At 39.7% G+C, this 16,674-nt stretch overlaps 1 protein-coding gene across 1 annotated transcript in view; it reads left to right on the top strand.

Annotated features, from left to right (window-relative positions):
• Window positions 1-3,743: 3,743 nt before the first annotated feature.
• Window positions 3,744-16,674, top strand: part of LOC105451166 (sodium channel protein para) — a 40,997-nt gene continuing 28,066 nt past the window's right edge. The window contains exons 1-7 of the mRNA XM_011691447.1: window positions 3,744-3,812; window positions 4,152-4,329; window positions 6,943-6,975; window positions 11,698-11,853; window positions 12,457-12,662; window positions 14,529-14,657; window positions 16,350-16,441. Of these exons, the coding sequence (XP_011689749.1) occupies window positions 4,183-4,329; window positions 6,943-6,975; window positions 11,698-11,853; window positions 12,457-12,662; window positions 14,529-14,657; window positions 16,350-16,441 (763 nt within the window). The 5' untranslated portion in view covers window positions 3,744-3,812; window positions 4,152-4,182. The remainder of the gene's footprint in view (window positions 3,813-4,151; window positions 4,330-6,942; window positions 6,976-11,697; window positions 11,854-12,456; window positions 12,663-14,528; window positions 14,658-16,349; window positions 16,442-16,674) is intronic.

The raw sequence follows: 16,674 nt of genomic DNA, 5'->3' as shown, positions 1-16,674 counted from the left end.
ATAGTTGACCTCGTTTCTTCTTGCTTCGCACGCTGGCAGAGCGCAGGTTTTTATTGCATTTCTATATCCGTGAAATACAAGCTCCGTTCAAACGCTTACATTCGATACTCGATCGGGGGAAACTATCTAATTATTTTCGCGGTTTTTACATTAATACCGCTTAATGAATAATTAGAAAATCTTTTCCGCCATTATTTCCCTCCCCTCATAGTGTATACTCCGAGTATGCGAGCGAAAGGCCATAAGTCAAGTTAATATCAAAATAACATTAATCCGACGATCTTCTCTCTCGATCAAACGTGAGCGTTACAATATTCCGATATCGAAATCTATATGAATTTTGAGTAAGTAATTACGAAATTGCAATCGCGCTTTCAAATTTGATGAAATATATTGGTATAAAGTAGAAAGAATCGGCGATAATTCATTATTTTCCGCTGGAAATGACAAAAAGATTTTAATTACAAATATTTGTGCGTTGCGTTTGTGCACAGCGTTCTTGTCTTTTTCGTGCTTTTTGATGTAACGTTATGAAGTAACGGTCGTGATATTTTAGACATAGGCGAATGGAAATGGCTGCGCGCTTTTGAACATTTCGTGGAGTTTAATGAGCGAATAAAATCACATACCTCAAACACGTGCGCGCAAATTTCGCATTACGATCTGAAACAAGTCATGCGGCGAAGAAAAAAAAAACGTGCATTAAATGATCCGAGACACGCGATTTGCGCGTTGGCCATCTCGCTAAGTTGTAAACCATCGATTTCCTTCATAAACGGAAAAACCGCAGGACAATTGAATAATATAAAGCCGATGTACACACACTCATGTTAAAACTATATTGAAAGTAACGCAATTGCTCTCGCTGCTGCGTATATATGAATATCTAATTAGTAAGAAGAATATTAGAACGAAAGTCGTGCTATGCGACTCTATTTTCTTTTTTTTTGCCGTAGAAGTAAGTTATAGCCTGCTCCACTTCTGCGATTTATTCTATGTAGGAACACGATATCATTAACCGTGATAGTCAAATATGACGTTAATTTAACGAGAGAAATAGACAATATCTTTTGATTTATGTTCACTTTCGCAATTAGTAATATAATTGGATTAACAAGCAAGTTAAAATCATGTCCATTTCTGTGAGTTGCGAAATTTCGCTATTAAAACTTCCCGACAAGATTTACGGAAACAATTCGATGGTACGCATTTATTTCGCCGGACAATTGTAATGCACAAATAAAAATCGGGATACATACAGAGAGAAATTTAGCCATTTAATTAAATTTTTATCTACTTTCAATGATCAGTTACGTAATACTCAAGTAAGCATCGCTATATATTACCGAGTATACCGAATACCGCTCATGTTGGCCATTTAAAATGTAAGGGTTGGCACTGTGCACTTAAGTAGGTCGGGACTATGCAAATATTGAAAATATTACCTTGCAACGAAAATATTCCACACAGTAAGTAGGAAATGTAACAACGGAGATTAGTATCGTAAGCCTCGTAAAAGAATTTAAGCAACTCATGATTTTATGAATGACCACGACGATTTCTTGCTTGATAAAGATTCGTTGTTTAAAAAAAAAATGTGTTACAAACAAATTCTTTGTTATCACAAGTAGAGTGTTATAAATATTCGTCATAAATATTTCCAGTATATCGCATTCTTCTAGCGATCTTGAAATCTGAATAATATAATGTACAAATAACAGCTCTCACTAAAAATGTGATGAATCTCAATCTGAATAAGTAAAAGATAGCGAAACGATCTAGAAAAAGAGAGCGACGCGGCCACGTAATCGCCACGTAATCACGACTTATAAATCCTCATAAATTTTCCAAAGTGTCCAACGGACACGTGGAAACTGCTCTCGTGGTCTTTCTAACAAGTAAATAGCTTTGAAAAGTGTCAACAGGGAGAGAGAATAGCACAGCTGTACCCATAAATATCAGTGAGGAAACTTCCGCGTGTCGAACTCGGACGTTCGACGCGCGGTACCGGCCGACCCTCTGCATGCATGTGCGTGTTTCACTGGGGCGAGCACAACAGCCCTTCACTCTTACTTTTCCTTACGTTGCGTATCGCCGGGCCGGGCCGGGCCGGGCGCGCACGGTGCCGCGCCGCCGCCGCCGATGCATAAGCGCATGTGACCGAGTTTCGGCGGAATATGATCGACCGCGCGAAACTCGGTCAAAGACCACCGACACCTTTCCGCGACTCCGCCTGTGGGTATGTACGCGTGTGTACGTGTGTATGTGTGTGTGTATAGGGGGTGCCGGCACATCCTCGCGAAATTCCCCTCGTCGCGCGCGCGCGAACGTCCGCAAACGCGATCGTTTATCACTGCACGTGTTTATCTTTGGCGATTCGCGTTCCTAATTCGCAAAAACCGCCCCAAACAGATCGATCCACAGTTTCTCCTTAGTTTCTCCACCGCCGGGAGATTAAGCTTCTGCGGCAGAAATACGATCCTTCGCAGCCATTAGGCGCGCAGAAGGGTCTTATTCGCGAACGTGGATATCAGATGTTGTAATTAGTATTGCGAATAAGACTCTAGTGTTAAATTGTATAGTACTTGGATCGCGTAACATCGCAATAACAATATTTTTTATTAAATATAGTTTTATAAAATATTTTATATTACGTGTGAAAATATTTTGTAATATGAGTTTATGTATATGTATTGGTATTTTCGCGCGGTTTGCACGAGTACCAATTCCAAATTTTTTATATTAATTTAGCGGAATGATTCAGCGCACGCTCATCTGGATTTCTCCGTTTTTTTTTGTTGCAGATAAAAATCGACCGACTCGAAGACTAGACTATGTTATTTCGGATAACGGATTGATCGCACCCGTCGCTTCATTTACACGTGAGTATGCATTTTTTTCTTCGAAGGGATGATAAGCCCATTTGCAGGAGTAGCTCGTTCATTCGGTGACGTTATTCACTAACGACTTCCACGAGGTCTCTCGCGGGATATTCCGAGAAATACTAATTGAAATATCAGAAAGAAATATTCTAATCACGTTTCTATAATTAAGACTTACGTCAGGCTGTGGACGTATGACCTTACGCTTAAAATCGTTTCTGCCGCCGTTGAACTTTCAACGTATTTGTACTACGGAAAATGTCGGAAAAAAAATCAAATCGCTCTAATGAGTTATAATGTCATTCCGCGAATTCAACTAGTTATTTCTGATATTTGCGCTCTCCTGACAACATCAGAATTACGATATCTTCGGTCTTATCGCAACGCAACGCTTGCTCGACTCCTCTTAGGTCGGACATGAAAAATCTTGGTTCGCGTTGGACGGTCCCCGACATAGCACGCACTGCCGCAGCGCGTTCGTCATTTCTCGTCGCCATTTCGTTGGAACGAGATTCAGGTAGCAGCAGCAGCAGCAGCAAGAGCAGCATCCGCAACAGGAATAAAACTAGAAGTAGCGGTAGCACCAGCGACAGCAACGGCATTAGCAGCAGCAGCAGCAGCAGCAGCAGTACTCGCGTGACGGCGATCGACAAGAAGAGGGAGAGCAAGAGCAGCGGCAGATCGGCAATCGACGTGCTGCACGGAGCGCCCTTATCCGTCCGACCGTACGTAACGGCGTCGTGTGACCGCATCGTCGGCACGACGCGCCCGGAATCGACGACGCCCAGGAACCGGCCGGTAGCCGGCAAGTCGCGCCGCTTTCAGCACCGGACCCGTCGTCCCCGTCAGCCGCAGCAGCAACTTTACTACCCCTCCGCGTCGTGGGACACGCGCACACTACACTTCAGGAACTGTTAGCACCGATCAAAAGTGAGTCCACCGCGGTCTACCGATGGATCGCATCTTTTCGTCGTCTTCGTAATTCTTCGTCATGTCTCATAAAATTTAGTTATTCCGGTCTTACTTTATCCTCTTCATAGATGATTTGATGGTTTCACCGATTCTCTCTGTTGTGTTATCATTAATCCACGTTGATAATATCGAGTTTCGAATGTTACTTCGGATATTAACAATCCCGACTCACTGTTGATTTATGTTGCGATTGATCACTTTTCATTCTTCTTCTTTCACGTGTTTTCCTATCTCTTCGTTTTCCCGTTCATCCGTTCTCATATTACGTTTCTCACTGATTGCGATTCGCGCTCGCAGGAAGGTGGCTCAGCTGTGCGCAGCCTAGACAATGTCCGAAGATTCTGACTCTATATCAGAGGAAGAAAGAAGTTTGTTCCGTCCGTTCACGCGGGAGTCCCTGGCAGCGATCGAGACTCGCATCGCCGAGGAAGAGGCCAGGCAGAAGGAGCTTCAGCAGAGAAGAGCGGAAGGCGAGGTATGAACGCGGCCGTATGCGCTCGTGCACCACGATCGCGTATACTTCTATAAATTTTCCATTGCGCATCAATTACATCGACGCATAAATTCGTCATGTGCGTACTACTTCGTAGGACATCCCTCAAGTAGCGCCAAATAAATCACGCGGTCATTCCATGATGATCGCGTTCAGGCAACTTTTCGATCCTTTTGAATTATTCCACGAGTCTTCTCGAAGAGATTATTGTTTGAACTTATTGAAAAAGAGATCGTAGCGGTAACTCCAAAAAAAGAAAAATGCTTTGCGTAAATGTTCGTTGTACATACGCTTGTTGTTCTCCAAACTCGTATTTCGCTATTTCGAGTTTGTTGTTATTCGTTGTGTAATTTTTCAGTTGGTCAATATATTGATTAACGCTAGCGGGTATATATATTTATCTGACGCTGCTGATTTTCCTGCCAGGCTCGATTGTTGCGATCAATTGATTTTCCTGTGTAATTACTGTCCTCTCTTTGTACATATTCATGTGTACATATCTATATTCATACGAGACGAGACAATGTAACAAATAAAAATTTACAAGTCTTTACGGAAAAAGATATAACATTTAATTTTAAAAATCCTATTGCACATCAGATCATCTTAGAGCTTTCGAGAAAAATTCGACTCTTAAACCGACAGCCATTGCGCCCATTGGCGCTTGTATAAATGTGCTAAATGAAAGTTTCGCATTAAATGCCACTCATACTTAAGATTTTGTTACGTTCATTCGTATAAAATGTTATTAAAATTTTTTCTTTCAAAACATTTTAGCGGAAAAAAATATTTTTTTAATTAATAAAGTAAATACGTAATCAAACAAAATAAATAAAATATGAAATGGATAGAATATCCTTTCGAAAATATCAGGAGCGATACAACAGTGCCGCACTTGTCAAATACATTTGATAACAAATTAAATTTATTTAATAAACAAACAACGAAAATTAAGGTATACATCAATATTAAAAAAAAATTTTAGATCGCAGTATTCAATTTGAATGTTTTTATTCTCCAAGAGATATTATGTTACGTTCTTTAATATATCCAATAGAGAATGTATAGGTTTTTTTATTGATTGATCTTAAGTATGAGCTGCCTTATCATTGACTTTCCTACGCCTAGCTGTAGCGCCGTTTGCGAAACCTCTTCTGTTCTCCATACTTTTCTTACGTCAAACAAAATTCATCCGGTCCTCTCATCCATTCGACTGTCCCTTTGATTGTTTGCTTGATCTATCGCTAACGTAGTGAGGATGTAACTATCTCTCTACCGACGACTACTTTAAACCCATTTGTTTATACATATATATATATATATACATACATATATCTGTCGTCGAGTAATGTATTGTGTGTGTTACGAAAGATATGTCACGTACGAAGCTCGATGTCTGCAGTGCCACTTATCTTTCTCTCTGTGCCTACTTATACATAGATACATATATAAATCTATATACATATATACATATTATTTATGTGCGTGAATATCGCTCATGTGTCGTGGCCACCTCCACTTGTTTCTCCCAGCCGCGTCGCACTCGCGTTAATGAATAACGCGCGAGTGCCACGCGATGGGAGATGATTATCCACGGAGGAGCCGTATTAAATGTAAATCCAACGAATGAGTCCCCTTTACATCCTTATAATTAGCGCTCCTAATTCGCCCCCACGGCTATAACGGCAACGCCGATAAAAGGAGCGGATTTATTTATTAACCTGTCTCCTCCGCCGCGTCTATCGCTCAACATTGATCGCGCCGTTTGAAAATTACTTTCGCAAGAGGAGCAAATCCTCTCCTTTTATTGCCTCCTTGTATTATACTCCAGCGATGAAAGGTCAAGGAGAGAACGAGAGAGAAGCGAGATCAAGACTGGATTATCATCGATCGTCTCACTCTCTTTCTGTAATAAATCTTGAAAATCTAAGAATGTATCGGCCTACTATTTTTGCATGTAAAAATATATCACGAAGTTTGTGAATTAAAGTGCTAATTTGGACGAATAAATTATTGCATTTCCCTAATTAATTGTGCAGAAGTTACTTTGTATGTTAAAAAAAATGTTAAAAAAAAAAGTACAAATTTTTCACGGTCTGCAGCACAATTTTGTAAAATATCTTAAAATAATTGACAACGATACGGGCTTTAATTCTCTGTGAAAAGTATTTTCGAATTCCCCGAGATAAACCGTGTTTCTCCAACAGTTAATCCAGTCCCGATCAAGCTTGATGTGCTTGGAAACCCTCTTTCCGGCTTGCCTGATCCTGTGTATCTCCTGCCGTATGTCTATGTCGTGTTGTAACCGTGTGTTTCTTCTCCTTCCTTTCTCGCCGGTCGTCCTTTTAATCTCTTTATCTCTCTCTTTTTCGTTTTCTATTTTTCTTTTTTGAACTCCGCCCGATTCAAGCTCTTACCTTTCCAAAAGCTGCGGACTGATCCGTCTTACCGCGCCCCACATCCCCCTTGTTATCCCCGCAAAATATTGACATATTCTTTTTTTCTAGTCTCATTCACCGATATTCCCCCCCCCCTCGCCCTGTATTCTCTGTATCTCTGTGTGTAACGACTGTTTCTCCGTTTCTCCAATTTCAGGGAGGTTATGGACGGAAGAAAAAGAAAAAAGAAGTAAGACGTTACGTCACGCTAAGTAATACCGCTCTCTCTATCTCACATCCGACTCTTCTACCTTACTACTAACATACACACACGTGCGCACACGTCATATATACGCCGACATACACGTATCGCACACATATGTACACTGTGGAACACGTGCGCAACAGACACGCACACGATCTCACGATTTTTCCTTCACTCGGCAGCTTTTGGCCGATCGATCGACTAGACACGCGTCACTCACTCACTGCCCGACACCACATACACACACGCATACACACACACACACACACACACACACACACACACACACACACGATACACTTGCTCACACATTTTTGTGCAAAGGGATTGAAAACAAGAATAATGAACTTCCCAGGTCCTCGCGAGTGTCGAAGAATCGATATTCGCGTAATAGTCGCGGGACGATTCCACACACCCCCCGCGTAGCAGTACTCGAGGCTGCATTTATATTGGAACTTTACACAGTTCGATTTTATATACATTGATTACTGACTCACGGATCAGTTGAATTTTATTAGTTTCTTTGTTTGTTCATTAATCTTCAATATATGTAAGTGCTTCCTGCCAGAAAATAAGCCATTTATTATTGTTAGCTCTGAATTCTGAGATAAAACAAAATAGCATATTTTTTAAAGCGCTATCTTCCGCAAGCTATTCTGACAAAATATTTTCTCTGATAAATTGCTCGCGATAATTTCGGCGGGGAAACTTTCGCGATTTTTAAATCCGATTCCTTCTCGAACGTCACGATTACTTCCAAAGGCCATTCGCGTTCACTGGGTTCAGACTGCCGCAGTCGTAAAGATTTCAATCCCTGGTTTTCTGCGTGCCACGGTGTATATTGATTTCCCGAGCGTCATCATCCCGAATCGATGTATCGACCGGACCAAAGATGGTGCAAGTTTAATTCGCGAGGCATTGAATTGAAACGTTTTGATTAATTAATTCGGGGACTATTTTCAGCGCGCGGGAACGCGCGGCGATTCGCCTCCGTGATATCTCAATGTCAGTATCTTTCTTATCGCGAATATCCCTTCTTTTCTGGGTATTACATCGTGGCCGATAACATGATTAAGTCTCAGAATTTGCACACACACAGAGACACACACACACGCGCGCACATACATACACACACACACACACACACACACACACACACACACACACACACACACACACACACACACACACACACACACACAGCAGCGTGCTTCTGTATATTGCCCCTTGGTTGTTTGCAAATACACGAATACACGTTCCTTGGCAAGTGTCTTGACGTCTTACGATCAGAAGCGAGCTATGCTTACGCTTTAACGCGCGGCTTTCCCTCGAAATATTTGTTGCTTTCCAGAATCTCTATGCGCTGAAAGTGCTTTACGACACACTTACAGGGGAGAGAGCTTGGGATCAATTGTAACGGGGGAAAATTGCGCGACGATTTGGAACCCTCGGTTGTTGTAAACTGTCAATAGTAACCGAGGAGAGAGAGAGAAGATTCATTTATATCGAGTGATATATATATATACACATCACTCGCAAATGTAGATAACATATTACGACGAAAACAAATCAACATTTTATTAAAACAATTAATCCCAGACTCGATCATGTGCAATGATTCAAGAAATGTACAAGTTAAAGATACGCATTAAACCTAATGCGACCTGATTTCGAAGAGACCGCTTCGGGCGCACCTTACTCGTGCATATTTGCGCGCTCAAGTAATAAATTAAAATACGTAATTTCTGACGAGATATATGAGCGCGGTCTTAAAAAAGTTCCCAGGGAACGTCTACGAAGTGGCAATACGAGAGATGCGCAGTATATATGTACGGTATACGACATAAATATTTCGAGCGGAGGTCGCGGTCGCGCGCGCCTGGTAACGCTTACGCAGATCGTAATGTGCCATACGTGCAGCAACGCTTTATACATACGCTGACTTTCTTCATCCCGTATTTCTTTTTCTTTTTTTCCCATTTCTTGACGAATTCCCATAGCGCGCAACTGCCGAGCGTCGCGGCTGCCAGGAAGCAAAGTGCGCGAGTCGCGCACAGTCGCGCGATAACGCGGTGCATCTTCCTCCGGAATCGTATTGATTTATAGTCGGTCGCGATAATAGGAAGTTCAACGAAAGAGAGAAACGGGGGGAGGGGGAGCGGGGAAGGAGGGAGAGAACTTCGCCGGCGGATCGCAGGCAGCTCGGGAACAATCTTAATCCCCGTCGGCGCCTTCGCGGCGTGTTTGTTATTCCCGCAGTGAAATACGCATCCGAAGACACGAAAGTCAAGTTCGCGCGAGAAGCGACGGCGACTTCGATTTCCCGCGGTTTCTCGCGCACTATGCTTGTACATATACGCTTCTCTCGTGATCGAATCCAATAACGTATACGCAGGATCAGACCCCGGTGGTTCGGGGTCTCCCTACACCAGGGAGGGATTCGACCACGAGTTTCGAAAGTTTCCGCACGCACGAGCACGAGTTTTAGAGCTTTCGCGCGCAGAGCTCGGCCGGGCACTTGGCTTGCGCAATTTACAATTAGACCTATAGTCATCTAGACCGTTACACGGATTCTAGCTTATAGTCTTTTATTTAGGTGTATAGGACACTTGCCTACATTTTTCGACACGTAATTCTACAATCTATATATATCTATAAATATAAAAAGGAACCGCAATTGAGATTTACATCACTGCACCGCGAGATCGATTGAACGGATCTCTTCCCATATTCATCATATCCGCGGAGCGTCGCATTTTGCGATGTTTGCGAAGTGAACATGTCGCGGCGACGGATCGTTTAGTGGTTAAGAAGGTCTTAAACTCACCGCGCATAAATTTACGTAAGCGCAACGTAAACGTAGAATACGAACCCGTCCCCGGGCCCGCGGGGAGAGATATAACCGGGCGCTTTATTTCGGGTCGAGACGTTTATCTGCCATGCATACGCTTTTATATCAATTTGTGAGCGACTAGATAAAGTACTGTGCCCTGAATGAGATGGAGATCACTCCCGTTTACCCGTTTGCCCCGCTACGGCGGATCGGATAGAGGGTAGAATAGAGCTATTAATTGTGTCTAGAGCGTTATAGACGAACTAGTGTCAGTCGAGTAAGCATAGAAAAAAAAAAATAGGAATAGTACCTCTAATTAAGATTAAGCCGGAGATTCGAGCCGTAGGAGGGGCCAAAGTCGAGCAGATCGTGTGGACCTTCTTCAGGTTCGTATGTTCACGACCCGTTTTTAGCACCGATCGAATTTACAGCGCGAATATAATCAGTATATTCCATATACTGGCATCGCCTCTTCACACTGCCGTGATTTTATTGTGTGTCACTAGCTAAATTACGATAATCAACGTAATAATGCTTTTCCGAATTTTATCAGCAAAACTCACGGCGATTCAGTAAGTTTGCTTGGGATATCTGGCCGATATTTTTTCTGAGAAGAAAAGAGATTTTCCACTCATTCGGAAAACACGCGACACAGTCGCACGCAATACGCTTACTGTACCGTTTTCACTATTAGATCACACAGGTTGAGATTTTGTTTTGTGATGCACAAGCGACGACGATGCGGTGCAACGTATTTTGAGCTCATCTAAAAGCGGGTTATGAATAACTGGTGCACTTAGAAAAGTACGCGGATGAATATTTCCAAAGAAGCGATTTGTTCGAATATTCATACGACGGCACTGAATATTTCACGTTCGCGTTCCACACACGAGAGAGTCACGATGCCGTATGGTTTCCGTCCTTCTATACGGTCAAGTTTATATTTACAGCGGCAGTACAAGGCAGCACGTAAATGTATATTTTAACGTCACTTTCCCGTGGAAAAAAAAATCTCGCGTAAAACATTTTCCGCGGTAAAAGAATATTAGAATGTTAAACATAAAAGATTACGCGTGAGAGTTAAATAAAGTTAATAATTGACAGCGTTGAGTAACTGAACAATTATAGAAATTAAATAATTTATACTTTCTGTGAAAATATATATCGGTTGTATTAAAATGTATGTATATAATATTTGAGAGAAACTTTGGAATCGTATTCGTAATAACTTATTTTAACTGCATTTTCATCATATCTCTTTTGTATTATTCTTGTCATGAGTATAACGAAGAATTACTGATATATTTGAAAATTAATTCTGTATTACACGTTACCGTCGAAACGAGGGAATATACAACTGTGCACACAGCCGAGCCCTATTGTCCGTTTAATTTACGGTCGAAGAAGTCGATATTTTGGAAATATTTATACCTATCACCGATTGCTCGATTATTTTTACTTTTTACGCTCGAATATGAAATGCGATACATGCGATGGCCCAATTTGATTTTTCATACGAGACGCGGCTGCAACGTGAAAATAATGGAACGTATTAAAATCAATTTTTGCAAAATTTTAGAAGCGCGACAAGCGGACGAGGTCAATTTTTTTTCCCCCGTGTACCGGCATCGTATGACATATTCGCTTCGATAAAAGGAACGTTTTAATCACTCAAATATATAATTCTCTTCTCATAGAATTTGAATTATACAAAGATATATCTTTTAGATTTTAATTACTTGCGATAATGTTTCTCCCTACGAATCTTAACATCATTTTGCTCTCTCAGGGGCAAAGTGTCGTGATATAACGATGATGGTGAAGAAAAATTATTACCGCGTATCGGTATAATCTTATGAGCATCTCGTTCGCAGGTACGGTATGACGACGAGGACGAGGACGAAGGTCCTCAGCCGGATCCACTATTTGAGCAGGGAGCGTCGATCCCGGTCCGACTGCACAACGAATTTCCAACCGAGTTGGCCTCCACACCTCTCGAGGATATTGATAGCTTCTACCACAATCAAAGGGTACCAGGCATTGATGCACTAATTAGTTTAAACTGTCTTAGAGGAACTGAGTTTTCGCGAGAGATGCGGAATATTAGAGACTGGGTTGTGTAACGAGCGGTCACTCACTATGACCGCGTCTGGCGCAGCTATATTCAAACTTTCGGCTTTCAAGCTCATAATTGCTTTGTGTAACTATTTTACGGTTGTAATGGTGTGTTAAAAGCTGTACATCTATATCGGGATCTTTTTATAATTTAAACCTGCAAGCGCGCATAAAACTCGGAAATTGTGAATTTATATTAAAAAATACTTATATATTTTTCGCGAATTGATATTTTTCTTACACAACTGATTTTATACATTATTATTATTATGTCCAGAAAATTTCTTTATTTTCTTTATTTATATACCTAAATCGAAATAATTATAATATTTTAAAATACGGAGTCCCATTGAAAGCCTTTTTCATTAACGTTTCTATTTTCTAAAACACACGATTAAATTCGCGAACACAAATACTTTATACTTTCTTAAATGGTTGTCTATCTATTTCTACACTATTTCTTCTCTACTCGCAATATAATCGACTGCATAAATTTTGTGGCACGTGTTTGTTCGTAGACCTTCGTCGTCATTAGCAAGGGAAAGGATGTATTCAGATTCTCAGCGACGGACGCGATGTGGATGCTCGATCCGTTCAACCCTATACGGCGCGTGGCCATATACATATTGGTTCACCCGCTCTTTTCCCTCTTCATCATCACTACTATATTGGTTAACTGTATACTCATGATCATGCCCACCACGCCCACCATCGAGTCCACCGAGTGAGTATCTTTCACCGTCCTCATTTACGAATCTGTAACTCTATCGACGATGAATGAGCGAACATTTTAATAAGAAAACTACTGCTTTTTCGTTCTTATTAGAAATGAAACTTTTGAAGAAGCTCTAATTAAAAGTTTTAGAGACTGCGACGAATCAATAGACTTCTGAACAAAAGTAAATATTTATTTCCAATCGATATAATAAAGTATTCATGATGAAGTATAATATTACAAAGTATAATATTATGTAACTTCGTAAAAAAACACTATTTTTAAAAAAGCACTTTTATGTTTTTTAAGTATTTAAAAAAATCTTTAGAGTCTAATTAAAGACTCTTTTAAGTTTTTAGATATTAAAATATTTTTTAAAAATATTTCTACGATTATTTCTTGCAAAATTATATAATTTTTGTATTTTATTTTATTTTTTGTCACTAGTTTCAAGCGACACTTTAATTTTGAGGAATATTCAAAGTATTTTTACATAATCAAAATTAATATCGTTGACGTTAATAACCATGTATATTTAATATCTACAACAAAATATACAAGTGATTATCATGCGATAATTTAAGTATATCGTTTAATATTATCAGTTCATCTCAATGATGATATTTAATTATCGTGTAATTAAATCCTGTATCTATTTTTTTTATATTTTCAAATATCAATTTTTGAATTTGAGACTTGAAAATAAGAAACAATCTAACAAAAAAATTATTATCACATTTTGCAAATGCAAACAATATGGAAGAGAAATAAAGTGGCAAAAATTTTTTATTTTCTAAGATATACAAAGATTTTGCAATGACTGAGACGATATGTCCTTAAAGCCTACCATTAAATGATTGTACATAATTTAATCTACCGAATATGTCTACCTAAATTGAAGATACGTTGTCGATTATTTATTTCAAAATTTAGCTCGTCGTTTTTACTGTCACGTTTAGTTGTTTTGATATTTATTTAGCTAGAAAGAATCTCATCGAAGGCTTACGACGTGATCACCTGTGTTGTATAGTCATTTCAAGAAATGTTCTACATGTTATAGCTCTAATATATGAGTAGAGACTGTGATAAATTGTATTCCGTTGGTAAGTTTTGTACTAGTCTCTCTAGAGGTAGCATTAGATGACGGGCAACAAATCGCGAACGATTCAACATGCAGTGTATGCACTGAAAATTTGCGGATATTATTTTCAGGAGTATATCTCGAAACTTGGGAAAACCATTCGTAAAGCTTCAAGATAAACAATGAGTCGAACAACTATTGTACAATATGTCAGTATTAAATGAAGAATCGAAAACCTGATTTTTATCTTTTTTTTAATCGTATTTCTTGCATTTAACCGAAATGTTACTAGGCTAACAATAAGTGTGACAGTTTTTTTTTAATTCACTCTATCGCGCGCTGCGAATAATTCGTTCGCGTGCTCCGTGCCTGAGATGCGAGTATATCGTAGTCAATTTATACGATGAAAATAGATGTCAGTAAATTATTGCCGGGATAAAATAGCCGTCAGAGATTATCGCCGAGTTTAGATGCGATTAGTCTCGCTAGCAAAAGTGATCATGTTAATTAATGTGTAATTTCTTTATTCGCATGTTTTTGCGTTTATCGATAGATTAGCTATGCCGTTGTGAAATTTACACAATGTAAATATAGTAGCAAATATATTTTGTAATAATTAGAAACAGAAAGTAATTATGGGACAATGGAAGTATAATATACGACAGCTATATGATCACATTTTTGCGCGCGAGTATTCGTTCGCGCGTGATTTTAAAGCGTGCTAGATGGTAGAGAGAAAAAAAATCACACGAGGCGCATTTAAAAAACCTGAGTGGTGTGTTTGTTGTTTTCAGAGTGATATTTACGGGCATCTACACATTTGAGTCCGCCGTTAAGGTGATGGCGAGGGGTTTCATTCTGCAGCCTTTTACCTATCTTAGAGATGCATGGAATTGGCTCGACTTCGTAGTTATAGCTTTAGCGTGAGTAGTTAAAACTTATTCTTCTTAAAGAGCGAAAGGCAAAAGAAGAACGAAAAAAGTAAAAGTAAAATAGAACAAGAAAAAACGGAGGAAAACACGGATAGAGTACGGTGGGCAAAGGGATCGTCGCCATTTTGTCGAGAAAAAATCACGGAGATTCTGTGGATACTAAATGGAAGTGCCCAAGTATCGCTCTAATCTTTTTATAAATTGTAGCTCGTGCTAATTACTTCGACCTCGTAAGAAACGTTATTACGAAGACTACAATTTATCGTACCCTCATTTCCTCTTCGGACTACAAAAACGTAAAATAATTAATTTTCAGAATATACGGTGACCTTTGCAGAAATTTGCTATTTACAAATTATTTTTACGGTGAATCAATTAAATGAATCAGTTGACTCTTAATAGTACGGAAAAAAAGTAGATTATGAAATCGTGTCACGACGACGAATACGGTAATCGAGATCGTGGCAATCTGTGAATTGGCAATTTTAGACCGATGAAGTTCGTTATACTGAAGAGAAGTTAATCCAGGAAACGTTAATTAGTATCAAGTTAGATCTTTCCAGGTTGTGACAGTAGACTTCTCCGCTAGATCCGTTGAGTACGCTAACGTAAGACTTCCGTAGCATCGATTATGTACTTATATATTATATATATTCGAGCTTCGTTCATTACGCCTCACAATCCACGCAGAGACACGAACGCGCATACACGCATAATACACTCTGGAGTGTATTTATATATATTTTAGGTACTTAAATTAGTTCATCTAGATAGGGATAGTATTATTTCTTGTCTCTTTTAGTAATATTAAACAAAGAGTTTCTTAATTGCCATTCGTAATACGTTGATTAGACATTAGTACTCTTACGTCGAGTCGATTTCGTCAGTTGACTAATTGTTGTAGTTTTAGTACACATCTATATTATACATACGTTCTTACTTCAGTTCGTTCTAATTGTTCATAGATGATCGATACGTGTATACGTTTTCACTCGATAAACGAGTACTCGACTGCGGCTCGTAACATGGCCGAGATCGCGTGCCACGAGATTCGATAATCCCATCATTTTCGTAGTACTTGAGGCGTTCCTATTGTTTCCACAATTGATCTATTTTTTTTCTTGCATTTTAGTGAGAAAAATATTAACAATATTGGAAAACACAGAATCACAGTTTTTATCCTACTTCGAAGAGTCGAAAGTACTTGTTGGAATTATAAAAATACTTGTTAGAGTAAGCTTTTGAAATTTTTTAATGCGATACTATATTTTTCAAATGAGAGAATTATAATTTAAAAGTGTTTCATTTTTTTTTCAAAAATAAAAAATGACATAAGACATAAATGTTACAAATGAAATATACGCGGTAGCGTTAAAAATAATTTAATCGCAGCTTCAAGAGAGAAGAATTATTGACGGAAGTAAACGAGTTAGGGGAAAAACAATCTCGTGGCAGGTTACATGCGGCATGTTATATTGAATCGTGCATGCAGTAATAGCTACCTTACGGTACACATTGCAGTTCGTGCAGACTTTTTGGTAGGAAATAGGAAAAGTAGCGAGTAACCGTTTGCGTAACTACGTTAATCCCCCGTTAACGCCCCGATCTTCTCTAAAAACCTGTTCTCTATTCTTTTTTTTGTTCGTATCACTGTAATGTATGTGATGTTCGGGTGTATTGCAGTTATGTGACGATGGGCATAGATCTAGGCAACCTTGCCGCTCTCAGGACATTTCGAGTCCTCCGAGCCTTGAAGACTGTCGCTATTGTACCAGGTATGCTTAGAGTATAGAAGTGGTTGTAGTAACGCAAAATACACATAGTGGTTCTAGAAAACACTTGCCGCGCGATCGCTCTGTGTATATACGTCTCTCTCTTCCGATATCTCATCACATATCTACAACAGCATTCCGTTTCACTGCAGCTTGTACCGCCCTTCGCATCATCACCCCGTTTGTCACCCCCGATATTCTTACAGCCCGTTCGCGATATTCACCCCCCCCCCCCC

This window comes from Wasmannia auropunctata, unplaced genomic scaffold, assembly GCF_000956235.1.
Source record: "Wasmannia auropunctata unplaced genomic scaffold, wasmannia.A_1.0 LD336053.1, whole genome shotgun sequence".
Taxonomy (NCBI): domain Eukaryota; kingdom Metazoa; phylum Arthropoda; class Insecta; order Hymenoptera; family Formicidae; genus Wasmannia; species Wasmannia auropunctata.
This window is presented reverse-complemented; position numbering and strand designations above follow the sequence as displayed.